The following is a 27912-nucleotide window of genomic DNA, read 5'->3' as shown; positions in this document are numbered from 1 at the left end:
TGTGTGTGTGTGTGTGTGTGTGTGTGTGTGTGTGTGTGTGTGTGTGTGTGTGTTCAGAGGCTCACAGTACACTGGTCAAAGACTAGTGACTTTCATGTAGAGTGTGCTCTGAAGTAACTTGAGATTAGTGAACAAAAGGCCACAGACTGACATCCGCACAAATGCAGACTTAACCTTCTGAGGAGGAAAATTCAGGAGAAAAAGCCTTCATCATCCCACAGTTTCTACTTTGCCTGCAGGGCGTCGTTTCCACTGGCCTGATAAAATGGCATTCATGTGACACTGTAAAGATGTGAACTTAGAGTTTGAAATGCCAGCCGGGCTGTGGGGGAGAGGTCAAATACATATGAGTTTGCAGGGGATTTTTCTTTAATTTAACATTCGCATACAGTGGATACATTTTGAGCATGAAAATGTATTCAGTTACATTAAGTTTCACTCTGACATAGAGTATTTTAATCGTCTTTATGTGTGTGTGCGTATGTGTGTTTGTGGTTTCATCTGTGTGTGTAGCATCAACTGCTGCCACAGACCTTCCACCCACCTGCCCCCCCACAAGTCAGTCAGAGCAAGGTTTCAGAATAAAGTTTCATTCAGTTCACTGCAAGGTAAAATCTCATTATGAGCCCAGTGGAGCATGCTGGGATTAAAAACAGAACACGTGTGGGTGCAGCTCCGCTTATCAACACAGATCTACCTCTGTGAAATAGACACTTTGGTGTCACTCTGCTCACATTTCCTGTGTTAGTTTGCCTCTCTCTGTGTGCTTTGAAAAGTTAGGTGAAAAACGTTTCACATTCAGCTCTATCTTTGTTTGTGGTGACCATTGGTTTTGATTGCAGTTTCATGAAAAACACACTGTATCGGCTGTAATTGTAATTGGAGGTTTGTCACTAATGCACAAATGTGCGCAGACGAAGTTATGTAACACGCTAGTTGCTGAGTTAGAGCGAAAATGCTAATAAACAAACCCAAAGACCCAACTGATTTACAACCAAACTAAAAGTGTAAAGACCCATTAGCGATCCAGAGTGGCTGTAACACTACCTACATCCCATATTGTGTTAGTTCAGAGAGACTGACAGGGTTCATACAAGGTGCTTGAAGTCCTTGAATTTGACACTCAGAAATGTAAGCACTTGGATAATCAGACTTTTTCAAGTACTTGAATAGAATTAAGAGGAAAACAAAATGATAATTTTACTAAACACATTAGATAAATATTTTTAAGTCGACAGCCTTTTTGGCTACAAGCCATGCTTGTAATTTTTTTTCTACTGCTGTGTGAGCTATGAGCACCAACAGGTTGGTAAACTCCACTAGACCGTCATCGCCAAGTTGTTTCACAAGCCTCCAAAGATACTCAGCTGTTAGCGTGAGGTTGAGTTTTGTCAATCACATGCCTGAATAATAATAATAATAAAAAAATAATTAGTAATTGGTCAATTTTAGGCCCAGGCAGCATATTTTCTCCAATAAATTTGCACAATCCTTTTGCCACTGTTTTCTGGAGAAAACAATTTCATCCTTGAGAATGCGTGCTCGAAAAAGTACTCAAAAGTCCTTGAGTTTGACTTTCCCTGTCTGGGAAACCCTGGAATGAACAGCATATTGACAGACTCGTCTTCGAGCCACAGCCATCACTGGGCTTGAAACGTATCTTAAATCCTGAGGGTGGCACTGATGACATGGAAAAATGAGTGTCCAAAGTGGAAATAATTTTGGGTCTGATCAATAAATATTCCAGTAGTAACCTTTAAGGGGAATTTTCACACACTGTGACAAATATTTCCATAAAATTATGGTCAACAACTGGCAGCTGTAGCTACCAGCATAATACTGTTATTATATGTTGTCACTACTTTATTTATGCCAACAGCATAAATCCTTCAGCATCGATACATTTTTACAGTATTCTACAGTAGAATGTGAGGTTTACAGTATAATACTGTAGCCAACCCTGCATGTGGTTTCTGAAAATATAACGCAATATAATGTAAAATCATACTGCAGCTTTATGTTAACTTTTGTTTTGATTCCTAAGGGTATTAAGATTTAGTGTTTTACTGTGTTTGTGGCTGCATTTTTATAGCGATGCACCTGCCTTTTTCAGTGCTGTCAAATCCAACCCTGGAGCGTTCACCGCCCTTGATGTGGTTCGTTGTGGCTTTTGTGTACCAAAACAACCAGACCAAGACCATTTCAAAGCAGTGCTTTGTTGTAGAAAAACTCCAACCCAGATTCGACACAACTGGAGGAATCATTGCTCCTTTTTTGGATAAAACGAGCTCCCATAGCGAGCTATGCTGTGTTTGTGTGTGTACTTTCGCTACAAAAGACCACAATCTACTCGCATTAGTAATTAAAATATGTTGGCTGTGTTAAAGACCATAGGGATATCTCTTGGGTCTTCAAAAATATTTTGTCTGATGTCACAGTTCAGGAGGATTAATGTGCACCTCCACATGTCTTGATATGCACCATCGATGACTCAAGGGCGTTGACAGCGTTATTTTCCAGCTGCAGCTGCGGCTCATTGTCAAACTATAATCTTATAATTTGCCTAAAGTGATACATTTTCCTGCATGGAAATTCTGACCAATTAGAGAGCAGTTTCCTCACGCATCACAAATTTTGGTTTCACCTGTAAATATTGCAGCGTCAACGCAAACCAAACTCAAGACAACATGCAGCATTGTAACAAACTGGTCCCTGATCCAGACTAGAGCGAACAAATATAGGTGTGAAAACACTCTTATTATGTCAGGTTCATTTGTTCGTATGTGTATTTGTTGCCAAGTGGAAATTATGACCTCATAATATCCCCGTAGGAAGGGTCAGTAGGGTCCATTTCAATTTTTCTATTTCAATTTAAATAGCTTTATTGGTATGACTGCATACAGTACAATGTTGCCAAAGCATTTTAATACCGTACTGGTATTGTACAAGAATACAATACGTACTGGAACTGTACAAGAATAATACGCCATAACATTACAAAGTGGCAGGGAAAAGAACACAGCTATGGATAATTTGAATGATGGTCAGCACTGAGAACATCCACAGTACATTTTCTGACATAGTGACCACACTCAGAAATGCAGGTCACGAGAACAAATTTGTTTTCAAAACTATCAGGTCTAGAAAGTCACCAAAAGCTGTATTAAAATGTTACTTTGTGTGTGGGAAGTCAGGGAAAAACACCAATGTGCATGTGTTGTGGGGATGTAGGGAGTAGAAAAAACTTTTTCATCGTTTAAGTTGAGCATCTTTTTTTTGAATATGTTCACAAGCTCTTCAACAAAGTTCTCATACACCATTAAGTCTGAATATCAGGTGTATCAGTTCAAAAACTGGTGGTGACTGGTAGTGTGCTGGATTTTCTGGCTCTGGATTTTTTCTGTAAATGACCATTTACTACTGTTCTTTCCCTGTGCATGAAATAAACACAAGCGAATGAGAAGCTCCTGCAGGAATCTTCTGAATCTGGTATTTAAGTTGACATGTTTTCTTCTGTAATTGCAGCTGGTACTTCGGTAAACTGGGCCGTAAAGATGCAGAGAGGCAGCTGTTGTCCACTGGCAACCCTCGAGGAACCTATCTCATCCGGGAGAGTGAAACCACAAAGGGTAAGACCACGGAAACACTCACACTCTCAGCCTGTGTGACTCTCAGTCTGTGTTTATCCCATGACAGATCCTCTACCTCTGCAGAAAAAAAAAACATTTTTATTGAGCTCTGACATTTCCCACACTCCTTTTGTGAACTTCAGCAGTGTTTTGGATATTCAGTTTGAGTGACAACCAAATTGTTTCCACAGCCACAAGTTTTCAAAACTCACGTACTTAAGTGAGCGCTGAATGCTTCTTACTGAGACTGTCAGTCTTGTTCAATTATTCTTTGATTAGATATTTCCTGATTGACAAGTTCTTGATGTTTCCTGACTCCCGCCCTGAACTGTGTGTCCCCCAGGTGCCTTTTCCTTGTCCATACGGGACTGGGACGATGTGAAAGGTGACCACGTAAAGCATTATAAGATCCGCAAGCTGGACAGTGGCGGCTACTACATCACCACCAGGGCTCAGTTTGACACGCTGCAGCAGCTGGTTCAGCATTACTCAGGTAGAAACACTACACCTTTGATCACTTTAAGAATGCTGTTATTTCTAGATTTCTAGATAGAATTTTTCAGGATGTGTTTTGGTTGATTTTAGGACTTCTGACTTCACAATACTTCATAATCCAAAATTACAATTTTTTGGTAAATTTTGAGTTGTAGTCCAGTGCAGTTTGTGACTTATTTAGGTTAAGAGGCATATTCTAGTTATTGTAGTTTTCCTTTTCTTTTTTTTTTAAACTCTATTTATTCACTTCAGGACGTTTTCTCAGAATTTTCAACCTGGACCAATTTCCCCATGTTTTTGCGTCCAAGTAATTAATGAGAACAACGTTTTTTTAAATGGGTCCAGTATTGTGTGAGACCGCTGTGGATGGCAGCCCTGTGGCTGCCCTGTAACCACTTGAAGCAAGTTCGCACCATAGATGTATGTCATCTAAAAGTGCTCGTTTTTGTCACTGACAGGTTCAAATTGCCATCTCAATTGTCCGACGACATTATGAAATAGATCCCTACAGAGATAAAACTTTTGTTAAAGAGTAAGATGTTTTGCAAGAAACAGCCCCGTAATCACCATCGCCAGACACACCAGATTGCATTTAGAAAAACCGTTAATTTTGGCACATATCGAGCCTGCATATTTTCACATCTAACTGGGTGAATTTAGGGTTTGTTTCAACCAAACCAGATTTTGCGATTGTTGGAACAGTTGAAAGACGTATGTTTTTTCTTGAGTTTAAGTCTCTTTCTATCAACTTTGAATAAAGTGTATTTTATGACAATATTTATGACTGGTGGCTTTGGTGATAGCTATTTGTGGTCAAACAAAAACAATCTAACTCTGTAGAGATACTTATCATAATATTGTCAGACACTTAGAATAACAGTGTGAGCCTGTCAGTGGCAAAAACAAGCATTTTTAATGGATATAAATAGACGGTGCGAACATGCCCCAAGTGGTGACACTGCAGCCTGTTTGGCCACTACAGTTTCTAATTTTGAAAATTAGAAAAAACAGGAAGGATCCAAGGCACCCATCTTTAGGAAAAAAGTTTAAATGCCTTTTTGTATTGGCAGGTTCTGAAGGTGCTAATTATTTGACTCTATCACTTCTTCAACATGTTTCGGCATCCAGCATCTTCAGGAAGTACTACGACTTTTTTCCTAAAGACAAGTTCCTCGGTTCCCTCCTGTTTTTTCTAGATTTGTTCATGGCTTTCACCATCTTTTTTGTACTATTACTAGTTTCAAGAAGCTCTCCTGTTTAATGACTTTTAATTTCTAGAAATGTTGATCCCATTAGTCACTTACACACAAAAACAGGGATTTCAAAAAATACAGAACTCACCCTCTAATTTCTGTTCTGTGTTGAGCAAATAGACAAACTGTAGACATTGTGTCCGTAAAGTTGAGAAGCTGCATCACTGACACAAAGCTGTAAAATACGTGATCTGTATTTGTGATCAGCTTAAAATGATTGCCTGCTGCAGCTACAGCACTGAGAGAATATGGTATGTGAATTAGCTTGAAAACCACTGAAGCTGCCCCTCAGTGGTCTGGCTGCAGTACAGCTCATGTTCTGCGATGCCCACTCTCTCATTAAAAAAAGGAAACAGACGGATGTTGCCATAGAGAGACCCTGTGTGTTATTATGGAGACGGAGCGTTGACACTGTGGCCTCATTTTGCACAAACCCCAACGTCGAAGACTCCTCTTCTGTCCGGTGTCCATTTCCTTGAATCGATCCAGAACGCATTAAGCAGACACTGTTACACTATAATTGCATCTGCACACTTTCACATACAGGAATAAAACGGTGGCGCGAGGAACAAGGAGACAGAAATGGAAAGCTACTATATGTCAGATTAGCTCCGTTTGCAGCCTCGCACATACATCTTTATTTAGATTCACATCATTATTTTTAATGCGGTGCGTCTGAGCACCAACAGGACACATGATGCGTCGTTAGAGAGAGAAAGGCACTTATTTCACACTCTTCCTGAGCAAAGGCAGACAGGGAGCAAGTGTGTGAGTTATAGTTTGCATCAGCCAGATGTGTGTGTGTTAAGCCTCCTCCTGGCTGTGAGGGATGACTGCTGCATCTGTGCTGCTGACACACATATTTGATAATCAGATTTACAGGACGAGACAGTGATTATCATCCTCAGTCGTACTCATAAATTTGGTGTTTGTCCTCTTTCTTCAGTTTGTTCTCATGCGTTTATTGCACTCTTTTAGGAGTAACTATGATGTATATCCAAGTCCGTGTTCTCATCTGTCGTCTTACATTTGCTCTTGTTTATCACTCTCATCCTCCCTCTCACAGAGAAAAGGGATATTTTTCCCGTCACGCTCCAGTTGCCGTATTGACATATCGATGTTTAAGTCCTAAAATCAACACCATGGATTTTCTGTATGTTTGTGTCACAGCACATTAACCGTCCTTCTACATTATCACCTTTTATTTATCACAGTTCAGGATGACATACGGAGCCAACGACACGTCTTTGCAAAATAACCTTGATTCTTTTTAGGGCTTGTGCTTTTATTGCTTCGTGCTTTCTGCTGTTTTCATTCTTTAAAGAGCTAAAGAGCATATCTGGCATTGCATACTGTAGCCACTCTTCTTCAGACGCATCTGAACGGATGAGAAAGGAACAACACGGGTGGCCTTGACAAACAGCCACGCTTGCATATCTGAATGCAGATCACATTTAAAGCGAGATTATGTAATGTTTGAACAAATAGCCTATTCTTCCACTCAGAAATAAAAAAATGAACTCATAAGAATGAAAGCAGCCTTGGTAAGTTCAAACTCCATTTCAACCAGTAAAAGAAAATAAAAATAGATAAAAAAAAAAAAGATGAATGAATGATGAAAAGTACTTATGATAAGTCAAAATCATGAGATACAATGATCAGTTAAGGTAATAAATGTGAGTTCTAAAGGGACGGTTAAACCCAAAATCAGTATTTGAGATATTTTCCATAAAGATGACTGCCTTCTCTCCAATATGATGGAATTAGATGGCACTCAGCTTGTTATGCTCAAAGCGCCAAAAAAATTACAATTAAAAAATCAGCAATGTATCTTTCCAGAAATCACAACCTAATTACTCAAGATAATCCTCAGACCTCGTTTTGAGCAGTTTTATGTAGGAACTATTTTCTTTCCACCAAACTACATCTGCCAACCTTACTACTGCGCAGAAAGAAGCGTGCAAAACATTAATAACAACACAAATTAATTACTTGATTAATTATTGCAGTCAACTGTTTAAAACAGAAAGGCTGCGGACCATTTACTATGTAATTGTACATAGTAACTGCATACTAGTTCTAGTGAAATTTTACTCCTCGCCAGTATAAATATCCTAGAAGTGGTTACCGTATCTCTCAAGTTTTTACATAGAACCTCATAATTTGGCTTGCAATGCATTTTTCTATATATATATTTTGTGTTTGGCAAAAAATGGACAATGGAATGGAAAGTAACAAAACCATCAGATAATACAGAACATAAATGCACAGTACCTCATCAGGAAACATATTTGTTGTTTCCTGTGTCCACTCACTCACTCCAGTTGCCTAATGACGAACTGACTCAAGAGGATATTAACAAATGAAGGAAAATTTAATTAGCCAATATCCTGTTATTGCTGCTTGTGGCCACAGTGGTCGCTGTTCAGCAAAATTTGCGCAGTCATGATTTAAACCCACTATAGATTTTTATGTAATGATAGCATCTTTCAGGGCCATGACACAATCCTGTTGAAAACTGATGTGTCTGTTTATTCATTTTCCAAAGTTGGATAAGGGGTTGTTTTTGAGCTCCCTTTTGGTGGTGCTGAAGTCAGAAATAAAATGATGAAATCTTTCCGGGAAGTTGAATAATTGCTCCCTCACAAAGATCAACATCTGACAGATAATTTTTGTGAAATATAACGACATAATGGACAGATCAGAGCGAGAAGTTCATCATTGGAAGCTGCCACGCCTTTCTAGGAACCGTGCCTGTTTTGATGCGTTGTGTGTGGATACGGTCCACATATTGACAGGTTTTATGACGGCTGGCAGAGTGAACACAGAGCTGTATTGATGTTTGAGTGGAGCAGCTGAGGCAGCACGCAGGCAGCCCAGATGGGCTTTGATGGCCGAAGCTGCAGGTTGAACACTCCCATGGGTGAGACGCAGGGCCTTTATCTCGTCTTTACTGCCTCGCGCAAACAACCTGGGGCCTTATCACCAGCACAGGAGGGAGGGAGGGGGGTCACTTCGTCCCTGCAGCATTAGGAGGGGGATTCACTAGATATGGAGGTACCAACGGAAAATCTTCCCTAATCCACTGGCTTAATCAATTGCGGGTAAACATGAGAACTTCCTCCGGAGTAAAACCAAGCCATGTTTGATTTCATGTCACAGACAACACGGTGTCATCAGGCAGAGAGGATCGAAGCAGTAGCAGCTGGAGCACCACTCAGTTGCCTAAACAAGCATGGTCGTTAATGCTCCTCATGGTGCATAAAGTCCCAGCGCTCCATCCTTATGTTTAACCACAACTGTGGATGTACATTTCCCAGAAGAGTGACTGACAGCCGGAGCTATCTCTTTACATAAATTACTGTCATCATCGTAAAGTGTATGCGAGTCGAAGATGCCATTAGCCAAAGTGAGCCATAACATAGAGCCTTATATTTTCTACAACCTGCACTTGTTTTCCTTCGGCTTCGGCAGCCAGATGAGATTCTTACTATGTGTTCATTCAGCAAGGTGGGGCCACTGCAAAAACACCTCAAGATACAGAGGAGAAAATTATGCCATAAATCATATTTTACCACCAGGTATCTCCCTGATTCATAGTTGCAAAGATGTATTTAGCTGTACTTAGTTATTTAAGTGTCCCGCAAAAAATATTGCCCAGCCTTTATGGCCTTACAACATACTAGACAGTGACAACATCCGAAATGATCATATGACAAATTATGATGTCCAGAAATTCAAAAAGAGAACATTTTAATAGATTTACTTTATATAACAGAAGTTTGTTGCAAAATAATCTGTCCCAAAGCTGATTTTTCGTAGGGTGCTTGATCCTTAAGTGTCACTCGACAGAAATCAAAGGGCCACGCATTGTTATCAATTTCTGCTTCTGCAAAAGGATTCAGTCACCTCCATGATAACCAGACGCTGTCCTCCAGTCGACTTGTTTAGTTACATTCTTGCATCCCAATCGATCTTTTCAGCTGTGATCAGATCAACTGCTCAATTATGCAACCTGGTACTCAAACCTATCAACCGAGGTTATACCACTCTGCTAACTGTTGATGGAGATAATAGCAGCTGATATATGGTGAGAAATGAAGGATGAGCTCTCTGGTTGATATGGTGATCATTAAGGATCATGACGACCACATTGACTGATTGCCTCTGGATCTCCTGACCTGGAATCAGCCTGACTTTCATGTGTATTCTTCTTGCTCTGTTCTAGTTCTTCCTGTGCTTTTGGGCTTTCCTCTCTGCTGCACAATGCTCTGCTAACTCTCTGTCCATCTCTGTCTCTGCTCTTATTTGTGCATTGTTGCGCGTGCAGACCGAGCTGCCGGGCTCTGCTGTCGCCTGGTGGTTCCCTGCCACAAAGGGATGCCGCGCCTCGCCGACCTGTCCGTTAAAACCAAAGACGTGTGGGAGATCCCGCGGGAGTCGCTGCAACTCATCAAGCGTCTTGGGAACGGGCAGTTTGGGGAGGTCTGGATGGGTACGGAGCCAGTCGTCTCCGGAAGAAGGGGCTGCATGGAAGAGGCCACACTGAGCCAGCAGAGACACCAGACTGAGTCCAAAAAAAAGCAAATAATCTGGCCGGGGAAGGGAGGGGATGAAATGAGAAAATGGGGCAGGAAATTTTGATAATTCTCTGTTTGGGGCTTTTGCCAGCAAAATGCTTCTGGTTTCTGACCCCTCCCTGCCAAAATCATCTGGAAAAACATCCCAAGCGTCAGGAGACTCTGCTCTCACAGTGTGAAGATGGCTCCCTTCCATGTCCCTCACTGCATGTTCCTCTAGTTAACCCTGTGTGCCTTGCCTTCCCTCCCCATGTAGAGAGTGCGGATGGTTTGTGCTTTTATTTAACGGGCGTGTGTGTGAACTACATCCCTGACACTATGGGCTTGAGTCATGATGCCTGGGAGATCAGCAGAGACACACTTGTGTTGGAAGTAAAGCTGGGGACGGGATGTTTTGCTGATGTATTTTACGGTAAGGAAATCCACAAAAAAAAAGTTGTTGTTCACCTTGGGCCACCCTGGAAATAAATGTGAATATTTTCATCAGTCCCCTTCCCTGCATTCCTAAATGTGCCAGGAAATGATTTGCAAATTTTGTTTGCTAATTTGAGATAAAAGCAACTGCTGTCTCATCCCTCTCCAGCATTCCTGCAGGTTTTTTGGGTTTGTTTTAAAAACATAATCCAATAAGACTTTGAAAATCAGTTCTTATTCATAAATACAAATTTCTACTTTGCTGTTGTTCCCAGTAATAGATTGAATGCAGTATTGAGTGCAGTATGGAACTCCAGAAGGGTCAAAACTACAGTAAAAAAAAGTTTAAGATGTTATGGATAAATGCCCACCACATGCTTGAGACTTTGATGCTAAATAAAACTTTAAGTTTGGCTGGCTAGCTGCTGTCGCCCACATACTTTTAACTTTGCAAGCTACATAACTAAATAGCTATTTAGCTGTAGAACCTTTTGTACCCTAAATGGTATGGTTCTTCAATACCACTGCTACTAAAACATTATCATTAGCTCGTAAGTTAAATTTGTTAACGTCTCTGTGCTTGGTTCAATAATACACAGGTCCACGTAAAGGCATGCACACTTGTTCGTCTTTTTTCTGGTCACTAATAAATGAAATATTTGCATATATATATATATATATATATATATATATATATATATATATATATACATATATATATATATATATATATATATATATGTGTGTGTGTGTGTGTGTGTGTGTGTGTGTGTGTGTGTGTGTGTGTGTGTGTATATATATGTGTGTGTGTGTGTATATATATATATATATGTATAGGTATAGGTATAGGTATATGTATAGGTATGTATATATATATATATTTTTAACTCTCAATTTCTAACTGTTCAGTTTTGGTCTTTATTTTTGGGCTTCCATACTGTAAAACAGGAGGGCGTGTATTCTTATCATATTCCAGCTGACAGATCTGTGGATAGGGCTTCTCCCAGATGACACTCAGCCTCTGGGATCCCATTAACTCACAGCCCAGCAGGTGACCATCACCCGCTCAGTCCGACTCCCCAAATGCTTCCACAGCTGCAACACTGAAGCAGCCTACCCTGATTTATTGGCCAACTCTTAAATTAAACCCCCAAACACATGTACTGTGGCCCAACTGTTAGCTGATGGGCTGTGTCTCCCCTTTGGGTCACTACTAATATCCCTGCACCCATTACTGTCACAGAATGAGATAGATGGAGTAGGACTTTATTGGAGTGATTACAGTGATCCATGACTTATTATGCGTCGTAGCCAGAGGCAGTGCACACTGGTGGCATAGTCATGCTGTGTTACAGTAACTGGCATAAAACCAGTGAGGAGCTTACAGGCTTGCCTTTGTTAATCATCCTACAAAGGATTATCTGCTCCCGTGTTGGCGTATTGTGGCTCTCAACGCCCTGCTGGATCCCACTCCCGGCGTTTAAAAGCCATTTCAAATCAAGGTCCACTCTAAATCTCGTATCCATTTAATTATCCTCCAGCAGACCTCTGCACATGAGAATTACAGACCAGCCGATTCTCATACCGACTCCTGATCTCATTCTGTGTCGCATGTTTACCTCATTGTCATTTCAAAGCAAGACGTTTCCCCCCCGCTTCTGACTCTCAGCTGCCAATCATCTCCTCAGGTTAGACAGCGAGGTTGGCAAGTCTGACTTTGAAATGATGCGATTTGAATATGAATCAATGTTCCCGCTGTGCTGACGCCAGCATGTGTGCGTGTGTGCGTGTGCCAGGAACGTGGAACGGCACCACTAAAGTGGCGGTGAAGACTCTGAAGCCTGGCACCATGTCCCCCGAGTCCTTCCTGGAGGAGGCTCAGATCATGAAGAAACTCCGCCATGACAAGCTGGTGCAGCTCTACGCTGTGGTGTCTGAGGAGCCCATCTACATCGTCACGGAGTACATGGGCAAAGGTAGAGGAACACAAACATATTCAAACATACATATACAGGCGTGGATACAGCATTCAATCCCAGTGACTTTGCACATTTCGTCATGCAGTTTCAAGAATTCAGTGTAATATAATTATCTTCCATTTTACAGAGAATTGAACTTTAGAAAGTTGTATCAAATGCAAAATTAGAACAAGCCCAAAAAGTTTAAGGCCCCAATACACCCCTTAGTAAAAATGAGTACATGCAGCGGTCTCAAGCTGAGTTCTGAACCACCTGACTTTTAACCTGAAGCTATATTTTCATTGGCTGTCATCCATTGCTGACAGTTACTAAGCCATGCTAGTAACTCTGGCTACACTCTACCTCTTTCCGTATATTTCCAAGAGTACTGTGTACTACTTGTTAAAATTACATTGGAAAATAACAAAAACCTAACCAGACCCAACAAAATGGCACAGATCCATCTCTAAAGCTATAACCTCGTCAGGATCCATTGATGTTGGTGAGTGAATATGTGCTGAACTGAGAATATGATATCCTTAATTTCACTAAAATGTCAAAAACTTTACTTTTTTTGCTGCTGTGAACCCCAAAAACTGAAACATTTTATAATGTAATATTGTAATATGGTAAATCAACTTATGTGTTAAAGTAATGAGATATTTTTTTTTGAGCTAGGTTTAATTCAGCAACTGGCCAAATGTGGCAGTCATCATTTATTTTACTCTCCAACTCTTAATATTATCCCTGTTTGGCCCTGTTTGTTGGACTTTTTTCATTGATTTACCTTAATGTAAGACAGTGATTTCCAATGGGAAAATTAAGCCGTTGTATTGCTCTCTTCATAGCCAGACTCCATTAAGAAAAAGAGTGATTTATCATCGCTTCACACTGGAGTTGCTGGTCTACTGCTGCCTCGATCAGTTCCTTTGTTTGTGTCAATTGTGTCACTTCAGCGTTTAAAGAACATAATAATTATTCACCAGTCACACAATAACACTAACTAACTAAGTGATGGAAGCAGCGGTCGACCTCATGCGTTCAGCGTGCTAAAGTGACTGTTTTTATTAAAGTGGTCTGGTGGCTTTGAAGAGAGCATATATAGGGAAGTGTAGCCGTTAACAGCTTCTCTGTCGAAATGGGCTGTCTGATGGAAAGGGATAGCAGTGAAAATACACTCACTGTAGAGTACGCTTAAACTGATATTGATTTTTTGGGGGGTGTAGGTGAGACTTTTTTTAAGTAGCTACAATACATTTTCTTGCCGGCCCCCATCCAAAGCAGCACATTATTTAGCTTCCGTGTCGGATCTCCATCCTGCCTCTCCAAACTGGAGGCATGCTGACTGAAGTTGACTCTATGTCATATACCTTCTGTGGATAAGCACCTCATACAACCCTACTTCAAAAAAATCTGAACTATCCCTTTAAGGCATGCCGGCAGTCAAAATCTGCTTTCATGACAATGAGAAAACTCATCTGATTTACACAAATCACACAAATGACCTATTTTATTCCTTTTATCGACCTTTTAGTCAAAGGTTGGATTTAAAGGAAAGCTGACATGTTTGCACCCCTGATATCGATAGTAAATGTAGTGTTTGTAGACCGACTGACTTATTATCTAATAGACCTGCTGCTTGTGGAGCAAAATAATGAATAGAAAAAGCCTCAGTCCTTTGATTTGTCTGACCTGAATTGCCCCAACAGCAAAAAAAAAAAAAAAAGCTACAATAGCACAGTAAAATGAACAAAACTGTTGAAAGCTTAAGCTCAGTACTCTGTATGTGTGCCAAGCATGCAGACTTTGCAAAATGTTTTTTCATTTAAGCAGAAATGTCTTTGTTTCGTTTCAGTCAGAATAATAGTAACTGCTCTGGTATGGTAAACCCCTTTTTTTCAAAGAGACTGAAGATGATTAAGGCCTTCAAAACAATCCTCCCAAAACACTGGAATTTGGAAACCCCACAAGAAAAAGCTGCGGACGCACATTAAACACCAGAGAACACGAGAATGGAAACTTTGATGTGCATCAGTGTGTCTGTTGCATGCAGAGGCTGCTGCCACATCGAGGTCAGCCCATTAAGCAGGAGAGGAGAATGAATGTTCAAAAGGCAGAGCCAGCGTGAAATTTTATGAATGTCAAAGTATTTGTGGCGATCATCAGATCCTGCATTTCTCCTCTGACTGTCATTATTGTTAATGATATCAAGTAGAAGTGAAGGGGCAAATTACAAACCTCATGTCTCCGGGACTCTCAGCTGTCAGATTATTGCTTGTGATCGCTAATTGTTGAATTAAAGAGAGTTCTTGTGGAGGGAGGAAGCAACAGGGTACCACTGGTTCGCTGATGGATCTGAAGACATGCAGTTAGTGTCTTCAGTGTCTGTGTGTGTACTTGGACTGACTTCAGACATGTTTCTGTCTCCTGCAGGAAGCCTGCTGGACTTTTTGAAGGATGGAGAAGGACGAGGGTTGAAGCTGCCCAACCTGGTGGACATGGCAGCACAGGTACGCCTCGATCAAACAACGACTTTAATGAGGTCACTGCTCTGTTTGTTTATATGAAAGTGACAGGAATAGTTTCCAGTTCCCTTAAAACAACAGAAAAGTTTTCAAAAAAATACGTGAGAAACATTCTTAAAGGGAAAGTTCACCCCAAAATCAAAAATATTTTTTTTCTTACCTGTAGAGCTATTTATCAATCTAGATTGTTTTTGTGTGAGCTGAGGAGTGTTGGAGGTACTAGAACTTTCTGTCTACGAAACTACAGCCAGTATCACCGCGCAGATTGAAGTGTGCATCTCATTTAGTGACCGCAACTCAGAGAATCAGGCCTTTATTTGAAACAGGGTAGAGACCAGCCTTTGTTTTATAAGTACATTTTATTATATTTTAACCAACAGCTCCATGTTTTTCTAATTTGGTTTAGAGTGAATTTGTTGTGAATATAAGAAACACTTCCATGTTGTCTTTATGAACTCAATATTTTGTTGAACTGATGGAGTCAGTGCTGCAACCACTGATTATTTTCATCAGTGCTATCAATCTGCAGATTATTGCCCTATTAAGTCATGTGTCTGTGTTTGAAAATAGTGCAAATGCCCTCTATAATTATATCATATAATTATAGCATATCCCAAATACTTTTCTATGGCTAACATTGCAATGCCTCAAAATATTTTAATAGGAAATCATAACTGAAAAACGTCAGCGCTTCCAATTTGATAAGATGAAACCAACAAATGTTTTGAATGTCTTCATTTTTCCAGAAAAAATGGCAGAAACATATTTAAGTCCCAAAGGCTGATTTTCTTTCTTTTTTTTCTTTTTTTGTAATCTTGTGTACACACATTTGTATTTTGAAGGAACAAGTTACGATCTTGATAATAGGTGCACGAGATACTAGCTTGTGCACACACATTAATTGTCTTGATCAAATATTTAAAAAACACAACATTTAAAAAAATGCACCTTTTGGTACTCAAAGATGTACAAATCAGTCATTTTGCACATGAGATAAAAAGCTAACCTGCACATGCAATATAATGGCCTGTTCCCACAAGATTAAGTGCTTGAGTGCACAAATTAAAAAATATCACCTTTCCAGACTTTAGGGGCTTTGTAGAAATGATGAGATGGTTACCAAAATAGTTGCTAATTAATTTTAATTGACTAATTAATTACTTGGCTACTTGTTTTAGCTCCATTCACCACTCTTACATAGTCTTTCTTTTGGAACAGAAATGCTAAGCTGAAAAATTGTTCTTGCTTTTCTGTTTTTTTGATCATTGTCACCATTAATCGAAGGCAGCACAGATATTTTCCATAAAAGCAGTCAAACAGCTCTCTGCCAAACCTGTGTGATAGGCTTTTAATTTGAAATATGTGCAGAAGAAAAACACAGAAATAACACACATTGCTTTGTAACCACTAAACTCAGTCAGAGCGTCCTTTTTTCCTTTTGTTTGTCCCAAATTTATAGCAGCTAATAAATCACCTGTAATAGGATACCTTTTCGATTAAACCTCCCCTAACCTGGTTTTCTGCTTTGTGCAGGTAAAACAGCACAGTGGCATTTGTTAAGCCTGCAGATTTAATGGAACAGCGTCTGTATGAAATATAACTACTATTAACTATTGACATTTCTAAAAACCCAGTGGGATACAGGAGGCCTTTTTTCCTGTTTCAGACTCCTTCCTTAGCAAACACTTCTTCTTCTCAGCAGAATCACTTTCCTCCAGATCTTTTTGAGAGACTAGATTGACATATTTTCTTTGCCAGTTGCAACACAACAAAGTAGTGCTAGAAACGGTTGAAAGCAGATGTTTTCAGTGATGCGGCCATGCTCGCTCCTCTGTGCTCCAGGTGGCAGCAGGCATGGCCTACATCGAGAGGATGAACTACATCCACCGAGATCTGCGCTCCGCCAACATCTTGGTGGGAGACAACCTGGTGTGCAAGATCGCCGACTTCGGCCTGGCCAGGCTCATCGAGGACAACGAATACACTGCTCGGCAAGGTGGGGCTCCCCACAAACACACACACACACACACAGCGTTAAATGCACATTCTTAATGCTCCCACTCACACATTCACATGCTGTATGACCACATTAGGTCATGGAGGAAATTCTCTCAGCAGGAGAGCCGCAAAATTTGCAACACGCCTACATCAAAATGACCGGCAAATATTTAGCTGTGAGGCCACGATTAGAGCGAGCTCCAAATATTTGCTCACTGCTACGCTGAGACACGGAGCAGGCACTCCCTGCTCCAGGGACACAGTGAGGGTATGTTTACTACACATGAATGGTATTCTACTGTTGACCACTGAAGCTGTCCAGAGTGTTTCAACTGTTTTCTGTTTAAGAGAGAGAATTTCTGACTGATGTACTCCATCTTTTAGGCATCATTTCATCATTACTTAATGTTTGTCATTCAGTTAATCGAAGACATATGCAGAGCTTGAAGGTTTATTCTTGACCTTGGAAATAGTGCTTAAAATTAGGGATGCACAATAATGTTGGCACTGCATTGTTATCTGCAGATATTGGCTTTAAAATGAAATATTGAATATCGGCCAACATGCTTATTTCTATCGATTTGACAAACTAATATATTTTATATATTTTATTTTTATTTTTTTATTTTTTGATGACAAAGTCAAAATGTATGAAACATCAGCCCAAAGTTGAATTATTTTTCTTATTTTGCACAATGAATCAATCTTACACACACTGAAAAGCAATGTGGTCATCACGATAAGAGTTTGCATCATACGATGTTCATTCCACTGCAAGCAAACTCAATGATCACTAAAATTAGGTGGCAAATAAGTGGATTCATTGGTATCTGTATCGATTATTGTCCAAATGGCTTGTTTTTTATTGGATTTCAGCAAAAAATTCAATATGGTGCATCCCTAAAAATTCTCTGAGCGCAGGATTTCTTGTCGGCTTTGTCTGTAGATAGAGTTGCACTGTTATCATGACAATTACATTCACAGATGTAGAGATCCAGTGAGTGGACCTTGTATATTATTTTTATACCTTTGTGCCACTTATAGCTGGGCCATCAAACAAACATCTGTCCATCCATCACATTCTCGTGAACATAATATCTCAAGAAACCATCATCAGATTTGTGAAAGTGAAATTTTGAGAGTCAGATTGCAGTAGCTGTACACATGCTGTATGTGTATTATATTATATAATTATTCCATCCATCCATCCATTTTCTTCCACTTATCCGAGAATCGGTCGGGGCAGCAGCCTAAGCAGGAAACCCAGACTTCCCTCTCCCCGGCCACTGCGGCCAGCGCTTCCCGGGGGACCCCGAGGCGTTCCCAGGCCAGCTGTGAGACGTAGTCTCTCCAGCGTGTCCTGGGTCTTCCCCGGGGCCTCCTACCGGTGGGACGTGCCCTGAACACTTTACCAGGGAGGCGTCCTGGAGGCATCCTAATTAGATGCCCGAGCCACCTCATCTGGCTCTTCTCAATGTGGAGGAGCAGCGGCTCTACTCCGAGCTCCTCCCGGATGACCGAGCTTCTCACCCTATCTCTAAGGGGGGAGCCCAGCCACCCTACGGAGGAAACTCATTTCGGCCGCTTGTACCCGCGATCTTGTTCTTTCGGTCACTACCCAAAGCTCGTGACCATAGGTGAGGGTAGGAACGAAGATCGACCGGTAAATCAAGAGCTTTGCCTTTCGGCTCAGCTCCCTCTTCACCACGACACATCAGTGCAGAGTCCGCATTACTGCAGACGCTGCACCGATCCGCCTGTCGATCTCCCGTTCCATCCTTCCCTCACTCGTGAACAAGACCCCGAGGTACTTAAACTCCTCCACTTGGGGCAGGACTTCGTCCCCGATCCGGAGGGGGCACGCCACCCTTTTCCGGCTGAGAACCATGGTCTCGGATTTGGAGGTGCTGATTCTCATCCCAGCCGCTCCACCCTCAGCTGCGAACCGATCCAGTGAGAGCTGAAGGTCGCGGCCCGATGAAGCCAACAGGACCACATCATCTGCAAAGAGCAGAGACCCAATCCTAAGGTCACCAAACTGGACCCCCTCAACACCCTGGCTGTGCCTAGAAATTCTGTCCATAAAAGTTATGAACAGAATCGGTGACAAAGGGCAGCCCTGGCGGAGTCCAACCCTCACCGGAAACGAGTTCGACTTACTGCCGGCAATGCGGACCAAGCTCCGGCACCGGTCATACAGGGAACGGACAGCCCGTATCAGGGAGTCCGAAACCCCATATTCCCGGAGAACCCCCACAGGACTCCCCGAGGGACACGGTCGAATGCCTTCTCCAAGTCCACAAAGCATATGTGGACTGGTTGGGCAAACTCCCACGCACCCTCAAGGATCCTGCCAAGGGTCCAGAGCTGGTCCACAGTTCCACGACTGGGGCAAAAACCGCATTGCTCCTCCTGAATCCGGGGTTCAACAATCCGGCGGACCCTCCTCTCTAGTACCCCCGAATAGACCTTACCTTACTTAAAAAGAGGGACCACCACCCCAGTCTGCCAGTCCAAGGGCACTGCCCCCGATGTCCACGCAATGTTGCAGAGTCGTGTCAGCCATGACAGCCCCACAACATCCAGGGCCTTGAGGAACTCCGGGCGGACCTCGTCCACCCCGGGGCCCTGCCACCGAGGAGCTTTTTGACCACCTCGGTAACCTCAGCCCCAGAGATAGAGGAGCCCACCCCCGAGTCCCCAGGCCCTGCTTCCCCAACGGAAGGCATGTCGGTGGGATTGAGGAGGTCTTCGAAGTATTCTTTCCACCGATCCACAATGTCCCGAGTCGAGGTCAGCAGCGCCCCGTCGCCACCATACACAGTGTTGACGGAGCACCGCTTCCCCCTCCTGAGACGCTGGATGGTGGTCCAGAACCTCTTCGAAGCCGTCCGGAAATCGTTTTGCCATGGCCTCACCAAACTCCTCCCACGTCTGGGTTTTCGCCTCGGCGACCGCCACCGCTGCACTCCACCACCGCACTCCGCTTGGCCTGTCGGTACCTGTCTGCTGCCTCCGGAGTCCCACAGGCCAAGAAGGCCCGATAGGACTCCTTCTTCAGCAGCGGCACCTTACCGCCGGTGTCCACCAGCGGGTTCGGGTGTTGCCGCCCCGACAGGCACCGACCGCCTTACGGCCACAGCACCGGTCGGCTGCCTCAGCAATGGAGGCACGGAACATGGCCCACTCGGACTCAATGTCCCCAGCCTCCCCCGGGACATGGTCGAAGCTCTTCCGGAGGTGGGAGTTGAAGCTCCTTCTGACGGGATACTCTGCCAGACGTTCCCAGCAGACCTCACAATGTGTTTGGGTCTGCCAGGTCTGCCAGGTCTGACCGGCGTCCTCCCCCACCATCGGAGCCAACTCACCACCAGGTGGTGATCGGTTGACAGCTCCGCCCCTCTCTTCACCCGAGTGTCCAAGACATAAGGCCGCAAGTCCAACGATACAACTACAAAGTTGATCATTGAACTGCGGCCTAGGGTGTCCTGATGCCAAGTGCGCATATGGACACCCTTATGCTTGAACATGGTGTTCGTTATGGACAATCTGTGGCAAGCACAGAAGTCCAATAACGAAACACCATCAGATCGGGGGGGGGCCATTCCTCCCGATCACGCCCCTCCAGGTCTCACTGTTGTTGCCAACGTGAGCGTTGAAGTCCCCCAGCAGAACGAGGGAGTCCCCAGAAGGAGCACTCTCCAGCACCCCCTCTAAGGACTCCAAAAAGGGTGGATACTCTGAACTGCTGTTTGGACCATAGGCACAAACAACAGTCAGGATCCGTCCCCCAACCCGAAGGCGGAGGGAGGCTACCCTCTCATTCACCGGCGTAAACTCCAACATACAGGCACCGAGCCAGGGGGCAATAAGTATTGCCACCCCTGCCCGGCGCCTCTCACCAGTGGCACCTCCAGAGTGGAAGAGAGTCCATCCCCTCTCGAGAAGACTGGTTCCAGAGCCCAAGCCATGCGTCGAGGTGAGGCCAACTATATCTAGTCGGAACTTCTCAACCTCGCGCACCAGCTCAGGCTCCTTCCCCACCAGAGAGGTGACATTCCACGTCCCCAGAGCTAGCTTCTGCAGCCGAGGATCGGACCGCCAAGGTCCCCGCCTTCGGCTGCCGCCCAGCTCACATTGCACCCGACCCCTACAGCCCCTCCTACGGGTGGTGAGCCCACGGGAAGGAGGTCCCATGTCACCTCTTCGGGCTGTGCCCGGCCGGGCCCCATGGGTAAAAGCCCAGCCACCAGGCGCTCGCATCGAGCCCCACCCCCAGGCCTGGCTCCTGGGGGGGGGCCCTGGTGACCCGCGTCCGGGCGAGGGGAACTCCGGACCATTGATTGTCATCATCATAGGGGTCTTGTGAGCTACACTTTGTCTGGTCCCTCCCCTAGGGCCTGTTTGCCATGGGTGACCCTACCAGGGGCATGAAGCCTCCGACAACTGAGCTCCTAGGATCACTGGGACACGCAAACCCCTCCACCACGATAAGGTGGTAGCTCAGGGAGGGGTATTATATAATTAATTCTGCATAAACATAGTCTTTATGCAGCACCCTGGTGTCTGAAGTGTTAAAGTGTTGACTCATGAATAATAATTTTCGAGTCCAACCGGGGACCTCTGCTACATCTCTTTCACCTCATTTATTTTCTCTGTCTGTCACATCAACAGAATAAAATCCCTAATGAAAGATGCTTTTCAAATGCTGCTGCAAATGTGGGTCACGTTAGGTAAAGTGAAAGTCCGTCATCTCCCTGTTGGTTAGTTTGAGCTCCTAACAGCTGTTGCTGTTGATGCAGTTTGTCCGGGCTCAGAACATGCTGTCATCAATTGTGAGAATTTTCTTTTCCCCTTGACATATGAAATCATTTTGCCACGCACATGTTTTTGAGGCTTTGCTTTGAAAATTAAAGCCTCTTTTATAGCTGGCATATGCCGAAAGTTGGCAGTCATGACCCAACGACATAGCAGTGGTTCTAATTGAGGTTAACCTCCTGAACTCTGATTTTCTCCTTAACTTTTCCATTAAGTAGCTTTAAAGTTTAGACAATCACATGAATACCATTAACCTGCCAACTGAAGAGGCAGCATTACTTAATACATGACTTAATATCTACACCCTGTAATTATTCAAACCATATTAAGATTCTGATGATCACATGTGACATCTCTTTATTTTTGTGTCATTATTAACACGTCAGCCACACCAATAAAACACACTGACTTTGACTTTGAAAGAAAGAGTGAAAGAGCACCACATAGAACAAACCATCAGACAGATCAGTATAATGGAAGATGACATAATGGAATTAAACTATAAATTTTGCCAAGCGGATATGGCCGTACTTCTTTAGGTTTGTACCTAAAACCAGATTTAAAGGAGCACTACAGTTATTTATTATTGTGCATCTATAAAGTTAGAGGACTCACAAGAGACACATTAAGAGTGTGTTTTAAAGACATACTTCACCACAAAATAATTATTTGTATCAATATCAATTACACACCCAGCGTTGTGTTGACTTTGTGAAGAAAGCAAACGAAGAATCCAAAAACAGCAAACAGTTAACAAGAGCAAAACTACATCAAAAAATCTGTTAACAAACTCTCACACAACTTATTTAGTATCACCCAAAGTCTCATTTATGCAGTTGTGCACTCTGTACTTCCCAGACACGTGCAATTTTGCTAAAACATTTTGGTATGAAACACTTCCCAAAACAAGTCGCAATTGCATTTGAACTCTGCACAGTGGAATGCACTGGCTCGTCTAGGACTTGGATTATACTCCACACACTGTGTTAGTTTATAAATGAAAGATTTAATGTAGTTTCACTTTTGCTAAACAGCTACATTCACTTCAGTTCATCAAGAATTTTCAGAGTTTTTGGATTCTTTGTTCACCATTGAGGCAAGAAAAACCTTTCAACTCACCTGCAACCTTTCCTCACAAATTCAGTCTAAGACAGAGTGAGTCATTTCAACACAATTAATCATTTTGTGGATTAGGTATTCCTTTAAACATCTCACTCCCAGTTTGTACAACAGGCTTTCACCAGGGTTGTTTATGACAAGAAAACTTACACTTTTACATAGAGCAGAATTTTCAGGATGATGTTTTTATATTATTCAAAATCACGTAATTGATTGAAAGGAGTACCTGGAGTATCACAGCCCATCACAGTGAGTGACATCACATTACAACAGAGACATGGCAACATACAGGAACAATGAGGGGAAATCCCCTTATTGTTTACATCTGGCTGCAGTTGGCACTCTATGCTCAAGTAAATGAAAACAAACTTGGATGTAATCACCGAAAAGGCGCAGTTAGCACTAAAATGAGAACACATGTCCTTCGAAATAGGTGCTGACAGTCCACAGAGGGGCCGGCACAGGTGCACACACAGCCTACAGCCTGGGACATTGTTTGTCTGTTTGCAGTCAATTACTGCTGTCTGCTGTGTATGATTAAAAATGATAAAGTCGAATCATCTACTTATAATGAACACAGCTGATATCAGAGCGCCCATCCTCATCTTGGCCTTAAATGGCATGCAACTTGAAATATTATGTATGAAATATTTGCCATAAATGTGCAGAAGCATGGATGTAAGTTTGATAAAAATTTGATTTAAAAAGATTGACAACAAAAATTTTGTGCTGTTTCTTTATTTCGTAGGCAAAAGATAATAAACAACTGCTTTCACTCCTCATGACAACATGAACTGATTTTGCTGCTTTTTGATGCCTTCTCTCTTCATCTCTTCTCTCCTGCAGGTGCAAAGTTCCCCATCAAGTGGACCGCCCCCGAGGCTGCGCTCTACGGGAAGTTCACCATTAAGTCGGACGTGTGGTCGTTCGGCATCCTGCTGACAGAGCTGGTCACTAAGGGTCGGGTGCCTTACCCAGGTGAGGAGGGGGAAGGGTTAAAGGGACCACAGAGGATCCGCCTGGGGTGGCCTTCACCTCGAGCCACTTGGGACACGTCTGTAAAGTTGCCTGATAAGAAGAGCCCTCTCCTGCGTGAAACACACACAGCTTTCTCTATGACAACAGGCCCCTCATGCTGTTTATGGGAGTAAAAGGTCCTTTAATGCTTGGCTAACCTTTGTTTCCCTGCCAGAATGTGAGACAACCCTTAATTACCGCTGCTCGCCTGTGGGACAACTGGATTTCAGACAGAGAGTAAAACAGAGAGCGAGAGGGAGGCGGGGCTTGGCCGAGGCACAGAGTGTACTCAGAGTGCAGCTCCACACGGGGAGGGGAACACATGTCTGTCCAGATGGGGCTGGTGGGCTGCCTGTGCTTCAGGGAGAGGGTGAGGGAGGTTAGCACGCTATGAGCTGAGGGAGCAGCGGCATGCTAACAGATGTGTTAGCGGCCCTCTGAGGCCGTCTGTGGGTCGCTGACAGGGGTGAGTGGTAGACAGCCAAACTTGTGTACTCTTTACTCTGTTTTTACTCAAGTATAAGAAGTCAAAATGACTTTTTTGTATGTGTGTGGTCAAATTTATATTTTTAATACAGGATGTGAGTATATTAACAAATTAACCTCAACATGCATGTGTAATATTGAATATATATTACATTTATTTATTGTCTAACAAAGGAGTCTTATTTGTCCCTCCTACCTTCCCCTGTCCAACCTAAAAACAGCCCCATCATGACTGTAAAATGAAAAAGTACATAAATGAAAAAACAAACTTTATATATATATATATATATATATATACCTGTAAATATAATAAAATAAGATAATATAAAATAGTAATAAAGCAAAAATTAAGATTGAAAAATGGTGAAGAAAATGAATGATAAATCCATAGCATTATATATACCAGTTGTTAAAGTAATAATAAATAGTAATAAACAAAAATAAAATAAAATAATAATAATTAATTTAAATTAGTCATCAAGACTGAAAAATAGAAAAATAAATAAATGAAAAAAAACATGTCCTCATATATACCTGTAAATAAAGAAAAAAAATTTAAAAATCAAAAAAACTGAACGAGTATGCAAAAGCCGTAAGAGTGAAAAAACTACATTAACAATACCCCAAGCAAGTACAAAAAGTTGTTAATGTGCATGTAATGGAGTAAATGCTGTGCTTACCTCTGGTTCTTAATGATTTTGGGCTCCTGTTTTGGACCAAAGAGAAAAATTAGAAATGAGCTGCTCGTCTCAATTAAAAAGCCTCTGCGGATTCAAGAGAAAACGTTGGTACCAGCGCGATTCTGTTTGTGTTGAAGGTAACCAAGGCTGAATCAAAGCAGCAGGTCTCCATGGAGCTGTCATACTGATCTGCTTAAGAGCCCCTGGTGCACTCACTCACCTTCTGTTTTGTCTCCAGGCATGAACAACCGCGAGGTGCTGGAGCAGGTGGAGCGAGGCTACAGGATGCCGTGTCCCCAGGACTGTCCCATCTCGCTGCACGAGCTGATGCTGCAGTGCTGGAAGAAGGACGCCGAAGAGCGGCCCACCTTCGAGTACCTGCAAGCCTTCTTGGAGGACTACTTCACAGCCACCGAGCCTCAGTACCAGCCCGGGGACAACCTCTAGACCCCTCCCCCGCTTGGGGGTCGGCTCAGGGCTGGGGCAGGACTGGCCCAATCAGTGCTGTTACAAAACTCTGGAGCCTTCCCAGCCAAGCCTTTATTTTAGGGATCTGTACAGCTTCCTCAGCTCAACCTGAGCATTTCAGTTCCACCACCAACCCCTAAAAACAAAACCCTCGGTCTCAGACACGCCCCCCCTAGTGTCTGAACTCTGCTGATGCGATAAGTGGGGAAGTTCGGGAGGTGGGATGGAGGATGGACGGAGTCAGCTGGGGTTGTGGTAATGCAATGTATTCAATGTAAATAAGAAAGGCTTGTTTTAGTTTATTTGTTTGCTTTAAGATTTTATTTTCTCCTGCACAAAATAATAATAATGATAAAAATGACAAAGGAAGAGAACCATTTCAGACGAGCACCTGAGCAGGCACAGTTAATCTGTTCGTGTATTATACTGTAGCTCCTGTATTACCTTTTAAGAGAAGTGTGGGTGGACCCTTCACTTAGTACCCCCTACTTCGTGCACTGTTGTCAGTGCAAGTCAACATGGAGTTTTTAAGATGTCAGTTAGAGATATTCCTAAAGAGAGAAAAGCAAATTTCTTGAATACTAGTACTGAAGTTTCTTACTAATGAACTCAGGAGCTTCGGTAGTAATCAACAGAGGAGGGTTAGCAGGGGTCTCACTCTCTCTGTGTATCGTGAGACAAGAATTAGATCATTGCCAAACCGCACCATCCCTCCACCCTGCTGGGAGACTACTGCAGGAGTTCAGTGCCAGACAGTTGGTAAGAGTCCACCAGCAACATGGATGTATAAAAAGAAATGGATAAAACATTGGAGGTGTTATGAAAGTTGCTCTTTGGCGGATAAAGCCGAAAAAGCCCGATATCGGGGTATAAAAGTACCCAGATCTTCCACATTGTGGAGCCCATAAAGCAAATGCTCTAAAGGCTGCCGAGCGGTCGACTTCCAGTTTAGCACTCTGCTAACTTGAATGGAGACAAAAAGTGATGTAATCCTTTAATCGTCCAGACATTCAAAATATTATTGCACCAGTGGATCAAGTTTTGATTGCAAAACAAGTCATTTAACAGTTGTTGTGACGCTCAAAAAAATGCTTCCACAGCTTTCACTTTGCAAGTCTATGGGAAAAAGTATTTTTGGCATTACGTGACAAACCCGAAAGTTGTAATTTCAAATTGACTACAAAGCATGGCGCTGTTTCTGAGGGCTTTGCTAGCACACGCAGTGACAGGGCTAACTTTCAGCATCACACAGCTAATGTTACCTAATAGTTGTTCACAGGTTCAACGACAGAGTCAAGCTTTTCGGTGTCTGTGCGGGTTTTTTGGCGTCAGATGTTAGTCACTTCTGTGTTAGCTTGTGCTAACAGGCAGATATTGAACTTAGTGTTCACTAAGAGGAGGATAGCACTGAGAACAATCCTTCAGTTTAGCAGGTCCCGTTACGGTTGCTAATGTAGAATTGGACAGTAGCTGTTCAAGGGAGGGACTAAGCGAAGGGTCATCTGGAAGCCTCCATATATTTTTTTTCTCATTTTTCATAATGTGTAAAAAAAAAACAGCCCCAGATTATTGCTCTATTCTTGACTTTTCAGTCGGTAGTATTGCAGAGGCTTCTTCGGACGAGCATGACGCAGTCCATCAGCCTTTTGTTACGTTTTCTTGCACCCTCTCGAAGCTTCCTCAGAGCGCTCGTTGTCAGGCTGCTGCTGTACGAAACAAGGTTCTTTTACAGATGATATATGTCACATTTTTTTGTAAATTACAGTCGAGCGTGTAAGGATTTTGAACATATCCCTCCTCGCTTAGAATTTTGAGAAAACTTGGGTGGAAAATATTTCTGTCTTTCTGCCGCGAGTGTTGTTTTTGTTAAGGTGGACGAAAGAAAGGTTGAGTTAATTTAAGAAGAGAGTATGTATGTCTTATTTGAGCTGTCATTCCAAGGCCGCTCCCAGTCAGCACAATTATTTTTCGGGGAAGTTCGGTGCAGACGGTGGCGTTTTCCTCATGTCCTGCACGTCCTCCCCTTGAGCGCTGACCTGCAGCTGAACCTGGACCACCTCACCTCCAGAGTTATTTCTTCTTTTATGTTTTACTGACATGGTTATATTCTATCAGTATTTGAGTCTTTGGGTTTTACAGAGTATGTTTTTATTTAACCCTTTTAAGTGATCCTTTAAGAGTCAGGTATACTGTATGTTCAGAGGAGGCCTGGGATTTCAAGGTTTGAAATGTCAAAGAAATCCACTGAACTGAAAATGAATTGCACCCGGCCTTGTTCTGATCCTAATGCAGACGGTTTCGTGGCCAATGGAAACCCCTCATTTTTCAGTTGTACAGCTAAATGGTTTTAAGTGTCGCTAACTTCCCTCCTTTATATCTTTTAATTTCCATTTTTTAACATAACTTGTTTTTGTTAATTCAGTGATTTGGAGTTTGAAATTCAGAAAAGAACAATAAACATTTTACACTCTT

The 27912-nt window shown here is 42.7% G+C and overlaps 1 protein-coding gene across 4 annotated transcripts in view; it reads left to right on the top strand.

Moving 5' to 3' along the window:
- The window catches only part of fynb (FYN proto-oncogene, Src family tyrosine kinase b), a 99989-nt gene extending 72077 nt beyond the window's left edge, over positions 1-27912 (top strand). For 2 of the 4 annotated variants that reach the window (XM_042503249.2, XM_042503248.2), the window contains 8 exons: positions 3526-3629; positions 3973-4122; positions 9708-9872; positions 12168-12347; positions 14763-14839; positions 16697-16850; positions 23636-23767; positions 25211-27912. In XM_042503249.2, coding sequence (XP_042359183.1) covers positions 3526-3629; positions 3973-4122; positions 9708-9872; positions 12168-12347; positions 14763-14839; positions 16697-16850; positions 23636-23767; positions 25211-25419 — 1171 coding nt within the window. In that variant the 3' untranslated portion in view covers positions 25420-27912. Of the gene's footprint in view, positions 1-3525; positions 3630-3972; positions 4123-9707; positions 9873-10213; positions 10370-12167; positions 12348-14762; positions 14840-16696; positions 16851-23635; positions 23768-25210 lie in introns of all 4 variants that reach the window. The other 2 variants (XM_088089063.1, XM_042503250.2) reach the window with 2 other exon arrangements.

The sequence above is a fragment of the Plectropomus leopardus genome, chromosome 16 (genome assembly GCF_026936395.1).
Source record: "Plectropomus leopardus strain MGB_pleo_1.0 chromosome 16, ASM2693639v1, whole genome shotgun sequence".
NCBI lineage: Eukaryota > Metazoa > Chordata > Actinopteri > Perciformes > Serranidae > Plectropomus > Plectropomus leopardus.
This window is presented reverse-complemented; position numbering and strand designations above follow the sequence as displayed.